Source organism: Trichoplusia ni, chromosome 1, assembly GCF_003590095.1.
Source record: "Trichoplusia ni isolate ovarian cell line Hi5 chromosome 1, tn1, whole genome shotgun sequence".
Taxonomy (NCBI): Eukaryota; Metazoa; Arthropoda; class Insecta; order Lepidoptera; family Noctuidae; genus Trichoplusia; species Trichoplusia ni.
The window spans coordinates 13,941,956-13,955,839 of record NC_039478.1 but is presented as its reverse complement, the minus strand read 5'-3'; the positions used below and the strand labels follow the sequence as shown (position 1 = coordinate 13,955,839).

The window sequence follows — 13,884 nt, the reverse complement described above, 5'->3', positions numbered from 1 at the left end:
AAGTATTATGATTTTCAAAATTAAATTTACTTTCTTAAATATTGTATGACAAACGGTGAAGGAATCGTGAGGAAACCACCAGGATTCGAAATTTAGGAATCGTCAAAAGCGTGGTAATTAATGCTTAAAACCTTCCCTTTACGCTGGACATATTTATTATTTAGGCCGGTATCATTAAGTTATAGTAATTTCTTTGTTGTAAATCATTTAAAAGGTAAACATGTATATGAAATAAAAATTGCAAATTGTCTTTGTTGGCACTGCGTAGCTGCAAGAAACGATGTAGTATTAAAATAAATTGCTAAGTAAGAAACAGGTTCAATATATAATATGTTAATTAGGGTTTGTTACCTAGTGCAAATTAACATTGTAAAATATTTGAATAACTACATAATGCATCGATATAATGAAATCGATCAATACAACTACATAATCAAATCGATTAAAGCTGGCTTCATAATATGATATACACTGCCGACGTATATGATAAGGCTAGATCATGTTTGAACTGAGGCAGTGATTGAAGAACGCAATTAGTCTTGTCGTGCGATAACAGCCAATACAGGTGCGAGCTGGTGTCATTACAAGCATCAGTTATGGACTTACATGTGCATGTAATGACACCAGTCCTTTGTCTTTTGAGCTGTCTTTACCTGCATGTAACACTGATCGTACGCTAAAATTAAATGAAAAATCAATAGGCATGCTGATGGTTGACGCTGAAAGCTTAGTGTAGTTCTACAGTAGACGTTGATGCCAATTTAAAAATAAAAGGAGTAAAAGAAAAGGAGTTTTCACTGCCAGAAGGAAGGTGCGCTGTTCACCTAGCGTCCATTGACTTGAATAAGAACAGAAACACTTGTGTGATTGCTCAAGTTTAAATTTTCCTATGAATTTCTCAGAAAATTGACTATATTAGTGAAAGCAAACTCTTTAGTTGTGATCATGTATAATTAGTTAACTTGTTACGCTACTGCGTCTCAGAAAACATTGACTCTCAAACCCTGTGGGAAAGTGTGTACACATTAATATGCGAAGCCTACTCGTGCGTAAGAGATGACTTCCTTCGAGGAGACGAGTTACACATGGTGTATCCGCTAAGGGGTTATGAAGTCAAACTAACTTGTTGTATTGACATTTATTTGCTCAAGATGACAGGGGATTCATCTGCATACAATTTAACATAGAAATTATAAGCAGGTCCGTTTTGTGGTATTTTGTAGAGATGGTTGGTGTGCGTCAGGATGTTATCACCGCACGAAGACTGGGGCAGCGTAACCAGGGTATCCGGAGTAGGCTACCGGAGCGTTGTATGCAGAGTAGACGGTTGGGGCGAAACCAGCTCCAGGGTACACGTAGTCCACTCCATTGGAGTAGGTGATGACCTGCGGGTTGGGGCTCGGCGCCGCGAACGCCACCGCCAGCAGAGCGAAGAGGGCAAACTGGAAAAACAACAGAAAGTTGGACGCACTTGTGGTAATAGGCATGGCTAAGTTTTAGCTGTCTATTTATAGACTATACAGCTAGAATGATAATATTGTTTAAGTGTCATAATATTGCGCAATATCTGGTAATTCAATTACGAGTATCTTTGGTAGTACATTCTAAAGGTTCGAAAGAAAATCTTGACAAGGTTCTACGGGTCAATTTTAATATTAGAAACAAATACACTTGATAACTTGAAGTTCAATAATTTGTGAGTTCATTCTCCACTTTTGTACGGATATCAGTTATCTTAGACTGGTTTTTTTTATTAGTCATGGAAGAATGTAATTTTGCACAAAATTCCCATTTTTGAAAGATTCAATTAATTACCTTTTTAAACCAACTACACTTAAAAATAGCAACACCTAGCTAGTTAGGAAGTAAAGTAAAACTTAATAAATGATACCACAAAAAATATATGTACTCACGATTTTAGCGAACATCTTGTTTGTTTGATACAGTTGACTGAATCGTGCTGAGCTTCAGATGTCCTAAGCTTATATAACAAAATATTAACCTTGATCTTTATTAAACATGATTTATTTTGCTGGGATGACAATCTGTCAAAGCGAGGGCGCTCACGGAGGTCGATGATCCGAGATCAATAGAATAACATCCTGGCTCGCCTTGTAAGGACGGTATTGTTAATTCGTACCTTACGAATAGCAACTTCAGCTTTCAAAGCAATGTTACATTGTTCCTTCTAATCCTTTATGTCAGTACGTTGAGGAAGACCTAAGTTTAAGGCGACTTAAATTGCCTATACCAAGTATGCTGCGAAGGCAATAAAATAAAACTATGCATAATTTATTCTTTTTGGTTTGCGTGTGGTAGCTTTTTGTATAAACAAAGACGGCCTACTTGGTCATGTAGAGCGCGTCCCCGTACGTTTGTCTGTGCTCATAATTTACATTGATTCCCAACTGAGATCCATTTGTAAGTATAGGTTTTCCGTTATTGTTTTAGTGTCCAAGGACATGAGCCACCTATAAATATTGAGGGAGTTGTAAAATTGAAAACAGTACGCATCGGGTGTCATCGGGACTAGTTCAATCACACATAGAAATAAAAGGATATCTTACAGCACAATGTTTGCTAAACTGGTGAGTACATTTTACTTTTTTACACTTTGTTATTCTGTTACTTGGAACCTTACTTAACTTGGATATGTATTACCTAAAATATTATTTGGTTTTATAATCGTAGTTGAAATATCGGAAAATACCTGTCGATTTTCCCTACTTACTCTCTCATGTAATATATAGTTCGGAAAAATATCAAAACCTGCACTGAGGATAGCATAGATCTGATACAAATATTTGTGTCTCAGGTGTATCACTAGTTGAAGACGTTTAGCTATTGAAGGCATTACTTCATTATGCTTTAGGATGACCTTATTTGTTTAAAAGTGGTCCAAAAGCCCATTTATAGGTATTTATCTTGTTCATGCCTTTAACCGTTTGTGTTATTGTTAAACAGTTTTAAAGCGCTCGTTTTAGTTTAAACTAATGTCATCCTAAAGTAGTAAATTATTCTGAAAAAAAAAACTAAAATAAGGATGATGGTATAAACGCTGTGATAGTATATTAGACCGTAGCCGCATAGGTTTTATATGTGATGACAAGATTAGCGGCTATAGACTTAATATGGTGGTTACCAAGAAAAACTTTGCTGCATTGTTTGTAAAATAGAAAACTATTATCCAGTTTCGCTTTTTATAATATTAACTCCATATTTCATTTTCCAGTTGATCTTGTTCGCTGTGCTGGCGGTTGCTCTGGCGAGGCCCCAGCTTTACTCCGGCTACGGCTACGGAAGCTACGCTGCCGGCTATCCCGGCTACTACGGCTATTCTGGCTACTCCAACCCCGTCGGCTACGGCTCGTACGGCACCTATGGAGCCTCCCCATACAACTATGGCTACGGATACTACTAAGTATTAACCTAAAAAACTACTGCCCTGATCTTTATGCCTACTTTGTGATGTACCTATGTTAAGTCCAAGCAATATATATTATGTTATATCAAAAATAACTAGTTTTATTACCAATGAAAACAAAGATACAAACGTACCAAATTGTCTTTCCCGTAAGGTTTATCATGTAAACGTTTTGTAGATAAATTACTTAAATCGGTGCCAGCCCTAGGTATGCCTGCGACGATCGGACCGTTTAGGATCATCTACTAAACAAGCAAAAATGTCTCATAATTATTAAAAAACATTAATAATTCCAGAAACAAGTGACATTAATGTCATCATAAATACTACCGTACCCAATAATCACGCAATTACGTCGTGCCCAATAATACATCAGTAAAAACCAATCAAATGTCTAGAGAACGTTAAAAGTCAAATATTATTAGCAAGCTTGTACACAAGACACAATGACTAAACAATCATGTATTATAAATAGCTTGAGCCAATTATGTAATGAATGCTTAGCAATAGGGAGCAATAGAGATGGATATCGCGTCACACGGATGTTGATTACAAGATGTATATGGATCAGGTACATTCATCTATTACTGAAGATCAAGGACACTTTTTATCTAAGTACGACATATAGACTTCATACAGGGCGTGGTCGTCGAGGCTGTATATAAGCTAAGATCGATCTGCAAGGAGTATCACTTGTGACACAAATCTCAAGTTACTTACAACCATGTTCTTCAGACTGGTAAGTTTATATAATATTTATATTATATTCTCATCGATTTGTTCGGAATCTTGTAGTAAATTGTCCTAATTGAATATTTATATGCATTCCACAAATTATTTCTTAGTTACGATAATCGATAAAATTGAAGTAAAATTAGCATTTATAAACGATAATTTTAAACGTCATCTAAAATAATAACATTATTCGACACATTATTTAGAATTAGCAACTGCAAACTTCTAAAAAGATTATTAAAAATAATTTCTCGAAGTTGTCATTTATCTAAATAACTGTCACTACAGATTCTTTGAGGGAAAAAATGTGTTCCAATTTGTTAACTTACGGAGACAGAAGTTGTTGCTATCATCAATTCTTAAAGTGAGAATGTTTTAGTTGTTGAAGAAGGATAGTGCTATTCCGCTTGTAGTGCGGTGTCTCGCTTCCAGAAATATGACAGTCTCGCTTTAACAATCGGTGGCAAATCCCTAGTAGTGTTATTAGGGGTTTGTTTGGGTAAATATTTTAGTACCGCTTATCTTGTTAGCCCGTGATATGAAGCCTCTTTCGTAACAAGGGTCGAGACATTTGTGGAAACCGTACACTTTTAGACGAGTTGCCTCATCATTTTGGCATACAATTTTTTCGATGTTCACAATAAAAGATGAGACACAATATGTGCTACCTACTGTTTATTATGCATTTTTTCTCTATTGATTATACATTAATTTCAGAGAAAAAAATACTAAAGAATTCTTTAAATACTTCATATCCGCACAGCGTAAAGAAGTATGCGACTTTCTACAAGGATGAATCAATGAAGAAATACGATTGATATAAATGTCGAAGTGATCTTGTAATTCTATGCTTGCATTTTTATATATTTCAATTATTTGTTAAATAGAAAGCGTGTCTAGTACCTATTAAATCGCATTATTAAACTATATAACATTTTACAAGAGCTACTGATATAATATTCCAATATTCCAGTTCGCCCTCTTCGCCGTGTTGGCCGTGGCTTTCGCCAACCCCAAGCCCGAGCCCCAGGTGCTGGCCTACACCGCCCCAGCTGTCGGCTACGGCTACTCCGCCTACGCTGCTGCTCCCGTAGCCTACTCCGCGCCTTACGCCGCCGCAGCTTACCCCTACGGCTACTCAGCGTACTACGTCCGTTAAAACCCACAACCAGACCGCTCAAATGACTCCGACCAAATGTTTGAACCCGTTTTAATATAAGTTTTATTGCAAACGTCTTTTGTTTTATTATGTCGCATGTATGCCTCCCACGTATTAATATTCGCATGCACGGAAGTTTGTGAGTTTGATAGCGCATTTATAGACTGTCGGCACGAAGGCATGACCAATAGGTTTTTTGCGAGTCCATTGTTAGGAGTTATATACGATTACCTATACAATATGCCTATTGTATAGGTACAGCCGCGTACAGTGGTATTTGACCACTCTATAGTACGCTCCGATTGTTTTTTATTTACATCTTGACATATTGTGTCAAACAACATGTTCGTAGAATAATGAATTAGTAACAAATAACCAGTAGTTACAAGTTTTTATTAATTGAGATTATTTTTTGTATCAATAACTTCTCAATTACTGGGCAGAGCTATACGAAAAGATACATATTGAATTCTTGAAACCTGTTTAATATTTTACTTTTAGTCTAAGTTGGAAAAAAACTTAACAAAACTCGTATTACGTTGGAACTGATTCTATGCACTTCCCTTTTACATAGTCAGAAACTTGATAAACCGCGTTCGTTTTTGTTATTAGTAAATTTTTCGCAAATAAATGTCACTGGAACACAATAATTCGCCATTGAATTATTATAATATGTAACACCCTTTTAGTATGAAGGGGTTACGTGGACTCAGTGTCAAACGCAGATAATTGTGTTTGGCGTCGGACTCCCCTCGAACCGACCAGACCGACCCTCAACATAACCGAAATGCCAAAAAGATGTTATTATGTCTTTATGTAATGTGGATATTGGATTTTTTCATGGTTCAAAAATGTCTTTTAATACATATAACGTGGTGTTTTTGAAACACGTGCAGAACGGAGTTTTTTTTAGCTATATTCGTTTGTTAGGTATATTTATCCACGTTTTTCTTATTGTATATGCCTACTAAAGCGACGAAACAATAACTAAATAAAAAATAAAACAAATAAGTGTAGGCGGAACGGTAATTTAATTTTGCATCACATTAAGATTTATTTCCGAATGGATCACTGCCAATACTTCGAAAATATTTGAAGCCTAGGTTTAAAACCCGATCAGTTTCGTGAACCCTCAGTAGATCCTGCCGTAAGGGAGTTGTGCCGCTGGGTACGCCGCGTAGTAAGGCGCGTTGTATTGAATCGCGGGGGCCGCGGGGATGGCTGCGTATCCTATCGCGGGGCCGTATGCGAGCGGGGCCTTGTACAGGGCCGGCCCAGGGATGATAGCGCCAGGCTCGGGGGCAGGCGCAGCGAATGCAACCGCCAAGATTACAAGGAAAGACAACTGAAAAAAAGTAGTGAAATTAATAATACATAGCATATTGAAAGTATTCAAATCTCATAACACAAATGAGGTTATGTCTGATCATTTTTGTTTTGATCTTATTTATATTGTACGAGTGGTAAAAAAACGAGATTTAATTTTATACTACTTGCAACTTTTATAGTAAGTACTTAAAAAAATATAAATCCCAAAGCTAAAACAAAAAACAAATGCTTCATTAACAGTCATAAATGTGTGCCATATACAAATGTGTTAACACATCTGGGCGCGCAGTGCTATGTGTGCGTGCGATTGACAGCAATTGTTTATTATCGAAGCTTTTATTTGTGTGATAGTGTGACACATCAATAGAAGCTGTTTTAGTGCACAATGTCGCTTTATATTTACAAGGATTGGCTGCTTTCGTCGTGCGCAAAGATGAACTGAAATAATCAAACCAAATTGTCTACTCTAAACTATTCTAATTCAGATAATTATGGTCCTAGGTCCATTTACAAGCTTGTGTGATTTCATTTTATTTCCTAGTGATTCATTAAGTTTGAGTCAAAAAACGAGTCAGTTGAAATATATTTTCTAATAAACGAAACAACTTTATCTACACGTGAATAAATAGTAACCGCTAGTGTCACCAGGATTTCAAGATGTCTCTCTAATTACTCGGGAGAGTCGCCGCGTAATTGAGTTTCAATATAGCGAAGACGATAGTTGTACATTTGTTCTTGTTTGAGGAAATGCAATGAAATGGAAATTTATTTATTTAAATAGAAATAAATAGTTCACAGACACTAAGCATCATGACCGCACGGATAAGGGCAACGCGCCAAACCGATAGAGCGAGATGTGTCGCGGGTTCGATCCCTGTTTGGAACAAGCATTTGGGTGATCCACAAATGTTTGTCCTGTGTCTAGATATATTTGCGCATGTGACCATACAATAATAGTATGCTGTAGAATGGAAATATTGCAATTGAAGGTAGCTTAGTTTACAGGAATATTTTTTTTAATTAATAAATTTTATCATTATTTAAAAATACTAAAATAATTAGTGTTCTTACCAGCTTGTACATGTTGCTAGGTGTTGTAGGTAAGTCTCGTTCACAGGGATGAATGATGCCCTACGAAGGGCCGATCCCGTTTTTATACTCACGCACTAAGCATCCCGCAATTGCAATAGCATTGACCTCATAGAAGGACGCCTGTATGCGAGGGCGTTAATTTTAGAACGAATAAAGAAATAAAGGAATCTTTTTAACGCTCCAGTGTATCTTATCTCTGCATTTTTTCTTAAAGGTCAATAGAATTGCAACTAGTTTGCAGGCACAGTAATTGGGTTCGGAAGCTTGGCTGATCTATTTAAGCGACTTTTTTGAATGACATAAATTAAGAAGTGGAATTTAACACATAAATATCATTTCGTTTTTTACATATTATATATTTTATCATTTACATCATTTTTAGTAAATGCTCAGGTTCTTTTTTAGCAACATCAGATGTCCCTTTGTGGGTTACAACGAACTTATTATTGGACATTAGTACGAAATCCAGTTTGATTTTGTACAAATACTTGAAAATAATATCTTATCGTACCTAGTTGCAATTTGTTTTGTTTGCAATCTAGATTTTTACACTTGAATATATGACTTAAACATTATCTTAACGTCTAATAACATTGAAATAATATTTCAATACACATTGAGACAGACTTGTTTTGAGGTTCGTAGCTTTATATAACATTGTCATTTAAAATGACATTCGTTTTGTTGATATCGATAAATGAGTATCGTAACCATATTATGCAGGTATCAAGGCTGACAATTATTACAATACGTAATACCTGTTAACACCTTTATTGACGACTTCCTTCAATCCTTTGTATGCCTTTATCAATACTATTGGCTTTCCTTGTGCATGTGACTTTAATGTTTGTTAAACCACCCGCGACACAAGGATTGAAATCCTTATTGCTAGAGTCGTTTAATAATAATTATATTGCTTTTTATTAAGGAGAAGCTTACATTTAATACAACAATATCAATAGCCCAATTTACATAGTTGAAGTTAGCTCTGTAGCTACCCCTTGCCCCCATGTCTGTTTTTCTAAGGATGATGATATATTAAAGCCTTCGCAAGTTCTGAACCAGTTACTTTTTGATTGTTACTAAAATTTGTCTTGCTGGTAGAAACTAGCTATCGAACATAATCATTCGCATATGAGAACTAGCTAAGTCAGACCTTAGCCTATAATATATAATCATAAGTTATAAGAAGAAATGATATTTTATGTTATTATAATATATACGAATTTCAGGACTGACCATTGAACTTGGCACACATTTAGATCTCACTCCTTTTGTCGTTGAAGTTAACAACTATGCATATTTTATAGTATTAAACTTGGCTCTCATTTCACATTTATGTTTTTAATGAGAATATTTATTACAATAACTGTAAATTAAAGTGTTAATAAAAGTGTCTTCCGTTACGTGTTTATAAAAATAGTATTTCGCTTTAACACATGACGCCGAAATAGCTCAGTTGGGAGAGCGTTAGACTGAAGATCTAAAGGTCCCCGGTTCAATCCCGGGTTTCGGCACTTGTTCAGCACTTCACTCTTTTTGTTTTTTAAGTGGTTTGTACTAATTAAGTACTGAAGATATTTTTTTCTAATATATAAAATTCCCGTGTCACGATGTTAGTTACCGTACTCCTCCGAAACGGTTGGACCGATTTTTATAAAATTTTGTATACATATTGGGTAGGTCTGAGAATAGAACAACATCTATTTTTCCTACCTCTTAGTGTTAAGGGTTGCTCAGACTACAAAAAAAATATTTTATTTTTTGGACAAAATTTTTTGTTTTTATTTTTTTATAATGTGGCACTAAAAATAAATACAACTAGAAATAATTTATTAGGCAAAACAACGTTTGCTGGGTCAACTAGTAATAACATAAAATATCATTATGTGTATCTCGCAAGTCTCAATATGTATATGAGCCATATTCGACAAGTTTATGTGAAATGGTTTTGGAGTTATGAGGGGGTTATAAGTGGCTATAAATGGTTATTGTGGCTATGAAGTCAGGTACCTTAAAAGATTTAACCGTTTTGCTAATGTTTTAATACTTTAATTATGATAAAAACGTGCAAACCAACAAAAAAATGCAGCTGCTGATTACGACTTAAAAAAATAAACCAATAATGTCGCCTCCATCAATTCTGCCTGTCGCAAACTCATTGACATTTGTAAGTTAAATAACAACAATTTATAACAGGACTGCTCCAAAAATAGCATTTCTCGTCAACAAATATAAAATAAATATGTAAATAAGCGATTAATTGCTTTATACCTACTGTAACGCAATTAAATATCATGTGAATATTATAACCTGAATAATTTATTGGCTGGGAGTGCATAGCATCGTCCACTCGGCCTGGCCTTGGCGTATGGGAGTTATCTCCAAGCCGCGACTGATCGACAAACTCACTAGACCAGTTGCTGCCATTACCTTGCTATCTATATAGAGCTGTACATTCGAAGCATTTTATTATGATTTGTTGAGTTCAGAATGTTTTTTTTTAATATTTTAAAAAGTGTTTAAAATTGCTTTATATTTTACAATGATTTTACGTATTATTTTTATATTTATTACTTTATTGATATCAGAAGTGTCAGTTAGACTTGCAACTCCGTTGCCGCGTTAACTCATGACTAATGTTTGTGCTTGGGTCTGAAAATAGTCACACGATACCGATAAATACCCGTGAGTAAACCATTCTTCAACACTTATTTTTTGTAAGCTTCGATGTTAGAGTCAATTTATTTTTCATTTCTTTTGCTGGTACAGTATTAGCAACTCTATATGTATCTAAGTTATTATTCTTGTTAAATGCGTCAGATAATAACGTACATTAAAATTAAGTTATGAGACTCTGCAGTAGTATCGGTTGGCTTGTTACGTTTATTGACGACGACGACTTTATTAAAATGAATATATCTATTATTTCTATTCATGCGGACACTTAAATGGCATAATATAATTGAATTCCACCATAATTTAAAATATATGAGGCATTCATACAATGTTGATATACATTATTGTAAGCGTTTATGTCGTTGCACCATATTTGGAATATTAATTTAATAGGTGTGATTACGTTCATATTTTATTACATTCTTGTAGAACAGTTGCTATAACTATATATTTATAGTCCTTTTAATCTATTCCTCCTTTCGCTGCTAGTGTTCACTAAATGTCCTCGTTTGTAAGACCGAGTTTTATATTGTTGTTGCACACATTATAATCGTTAAAGTAAATATGATAAAAATAACCACCACCATCTGAAAGTATCCAACGCTTGTACTCGTACTAACTGAATAAAGAAAAATAAAGGCTTGATTTCGATCAGGGAATGTTCCGCCTGACATTTAAATGTTGTCCGAAACAGAACGACGAATTTCGACAACTTTTTAAAATTAATATTAACTACACACACTTTGATACGTTTTTGTTGTGATAAAGGGGAAAAATAAACGATATTCAAATAAACAAGCAGACTTATATTATAATAACAAAAACAAAAGCACAGGTAAAATCGTCAGAACTTAAATTAACAGTCAATGATCACGGTCCTGTATCATCTTATCGTCCGTACACATAGCTGGCGAGCGGAGAGTAAGGTGGTGCGTAGACTAGAGGGGCAGAAGGAGAGTTGACAAGAGGAGCCAGTTCCTCAACACTATATGAGGAGCCGTACGCAGAGATAGCTGGGACTGGTAAGCCAGCTGAATACGGAGCAGGGTACGCCGCCGTGTACCCAGCCGGGAGTCCTGCAGTATACGCGGCCGGGAGTCCTGCAGAGTATGCCGGCAGTGCGGAGTACGCTGCTGGGTAACCGGGGTACGCTGCAGGGAACCCGGGTGGGTACGCCGCCGGGAGCGCAGGCGCAGTGTACGCAGCCGATGTGTAAGCAGCCGACGGCGCATAGATAGGAGCACCGTATATGTACGGCTCAGCTGTTACTGAAGCTATGAGGGCCAACACCGTTATCTGAAACACATAACGCTGTATGAGTATCATAAAGGTTATTTCAACTATGAACATTTGCTATGTCCAACACCTAAAGTCCAAACAATACACAAAAGAATACTAAAGTAGCAGTAACGTATACTTACCAAATTTGTCTTCGACATTTTGAAATTTAAGTAGTGAATATTTATTTTACTTGTTCGGTTTGACACTCCTCAATTTGCACTGACTGACATGAAAAATGTCCTACCTTATATATTTGGCCGAGTTTGGAAACAAATATAGAAACAACTGAATATTTGTATAGAAGAAATTACTCTTTCAATAGTACTGCCAAGGCCTTGCTGAATGGATATTACAAAAACAAAAGAATATGTAATCGTAGCTAAGAAGCAAGGCAGAGCCACACGTACCAAATTTGTTATCTATTGTGTTTGCGAGCGTGGCGAGTTAGGCGCGAGTCACAATACCTGGTGAATTCATTACAGCCCCTGTACACATATCTTATAAGGAAGTATTTTAATAAGCCGTGAAATCCCCTTATTGTTCTATTTTTTAAGTGTCTTTTGGGAATTTCGAAAGATATATTAACTATATTGTTACGATTGTATGTAATTTGATTAACTTTATTAACAAGAGTGTCCGCTCTTGCAAGTTAGAGCTAGAAATGTTATACTGTTCTTCCAAGAACGAAAGCCAAAGGCCAGATTCGCATTATGGACAGTTTTTTTTATATTCTTTAATAAAAAATATTTGAAAAAAGAACCGATCAGGTGTAAGATAGATGTGTGACTCAGAGATTTCCATATAAATAGGCTGAAATAAAACAAATCACAAAAAAATCCACTTCTAAACAATTGGTGTATTTTTTAAGTTATGATAATCAAGCGATTGAAGTATAAAATTTGGAATTTGTACTTATATTAAAGTCGACCATAACAAACTATGGTAAACGAAAAAAAGGCAATTTATTAAAAAAATGTTTAATCACTCCATAAATACAATCATCTTTAGCTTAACCGTTGCACTGGGAGATTCTCAGGGTAAAAGGACTTACTACTACAAATGTTTGTGACGCATTAGTGTGAGTTGTAGAGTAAGTTGGGCTATATGTCCTCTGGAGTAGGGGTCAAGAGGTTAGAGAGAAACTAGGCAAACGTAAGTATCTACTTTTATTGGTGGTTTTAACTTTGCTGATGAATGACCATGTTGAGGTCATTGGTGATTATTCTGATCGTCAAAAGAGTTATTTGGTTTTGGTCTCGGGTAAGATCCATCATAGCTTCCTGATGCTGAAGGTATTTACTGCCTTCCCAATGGTTAACTGGGTCTGACAATAAAGGATATGTTAATCTTGGCGAGGTATAGTCTGACACAGCGGCAGAATAAGGACATGTTTGCATAGCTTATTTCAATGCAATAAACCTTATTTTGTTATGTATTAAATGGAATAACTTTAGTTTAAGGATACCTTTTATTATTTAGTATTAGCGTACCAGTTAAGTTCCAATAGAGAATGGAGAAACAATCCAGTGCAGCAGAGGTTTACATCGGTAGGCATCCAGAGAAACCCTTCACCTTCCTCATGGAGAAGTCCATGAGAGTTTCCACTAAGTCAAAAAAGAAAGATAAACTGTCTGTTGTTTCCTTATAACCTCATTCTATCAAGTGCTAAAAACATTTTTTTTTAATCAAATCGATAATTGGGTGCGTTAATAGGATGTAATAAAAAACATATTGTGGTGTAGATGACTGTTTACTTTTTACTTTATATTTAATAAAGAATCATAATTTATGCAATCTCAATAATATAAATAATCCTTAATCCAGTTCGTTTTCGTTTAGATGTAGTAAGAGTAGGGGGAAGCGTATGTGTAGGCGGAGTATGCGACGGGCGAGTAGGCGCTGTACGCAGAGTACGCGACGGGTGCGGTGTACGCCGCGGCCAGGGGAGCGGTGTACGCGGCCGCTACAGGGGCCGTGTAGCTCACCACCAGGGGCTTCGCAGCGGCGAACGCCAGGAGAGCGACGAAGATCAGCTGTAGACAAAAATGAGCCATTAATATTTTGAAAACAATTGCAATTGGAGAGTGCGGCTGTATGGATGGCATTTCGTGGAGTATCCTAAAATGTAGGCCACAAAAATGAGAACAGCATTTTATTAATTGAATGTGGTACAAGTTGTTAAAGG

The 13,884-nt window shown here is 35.9% G+C and overlaps 2 protein-coding genes, 3 long non-coding RNA genes and 1 other non-coding gene across 6 annotated transcripts; 3 read left to right on the top strand and 3 right to left on the bottom strand.

Moving 5' to 3' along the window:
* Nucleotides 1–1,126: 1,126 nt before the first annotated feature.
* LOC113496370 lies at nt 1,127–2,182 on the bottom strand. The gene is made up of 2 exons (XR_003400806.1): nt 1,914–2,182; nt 1,127–1,442 (listed from the first exon to the last, which is right to left on the bottom strand). It is a non-coding gene; the product is annotated as an uncharacterized LOC113496370 (long non-coding RNA).
* A 309-nt stretch (nt 2,183–2,491) lies between these two features.
* On the top strand, nt 2,492–3,516 carry LOC113496364. Its single transcript, XR_003400804.1, has 2 exons — nt 2,492–2,588; nt 3,233–3,516. It is a non-coding gene; the product is annotated as an uncharacterized LOC113496364 (long non-coding RNA).
* Nucleotides 3,517–3,695: 179 nt separating this feature from the next.
* Nucleotides 3,696–5,391, top strand: LOC113496478. The gene is made up of 2 exons (XR_003400827.1): nt 3,696–4,163; nt 5,133–5,391. It is a non-coding gene; the product is annotated as an uncharacterized LOC113496478 (long non-coding RNA).
* Nucleotides 5,392–6,447: 1,056 nt separating this feature from the next.
* Nucleotides 6,448–7,786, bottom strand: LOC113496406 (cuticle protein 16.5-like). The gene is made up of 2 exons (XM_026875637.1): nt 7,719–7,786; nt 6,448–6,663 (listed from the first exon to the last, which is right to left on the bottom strand). The coding sequence occupies exons 1-2, from the start codon at nt 7,728–7,730 to the stop codon at nt 6,451–6,453; spliced, it is 225 nt and encodes a 74-aa protein (XP_026731438.1). The 5' UTR covers nt 7,731–7,786; the 3' UTR covers nt 6,448–6,450.
* Nucleotides 7,787–9,183: 1,397 nt separating this feature from the next.
* Nucleotides 9,184–9,256, top strand: Trnaf-gaa. The gene has a single exon. It is a non-coding gene; the product is annotated as a tRNA-Phe (tRNA).
* A 1,947-nt stretch (nt 9,257–11,203) lies between these two features.
* Nucleotides 11,204–12,250, bottom strand: LOC113496319 (galectin-3-like). Its single transcript, XM_026875520.1, has 2 exons — nt 11,840–12,250; nt 11,204–11,714 (listed from the first exon to the last, which is right to left on the bottom strand). The coding sequence occupies exons 1-2, from the start codon at nt 11,855–11,857 to the stop codon at nt 11,307–11,309; spliced, it is 426 nt and encodes a 141-aa protein (XP_026731321.1). The 5' UTR covers nt 11,858–12,250; the 3' UTR covers nt 11,204–11,306.
* Between the last annotated feature and the right edge of the window lie 1,634 nt (nt 12,251–13,884).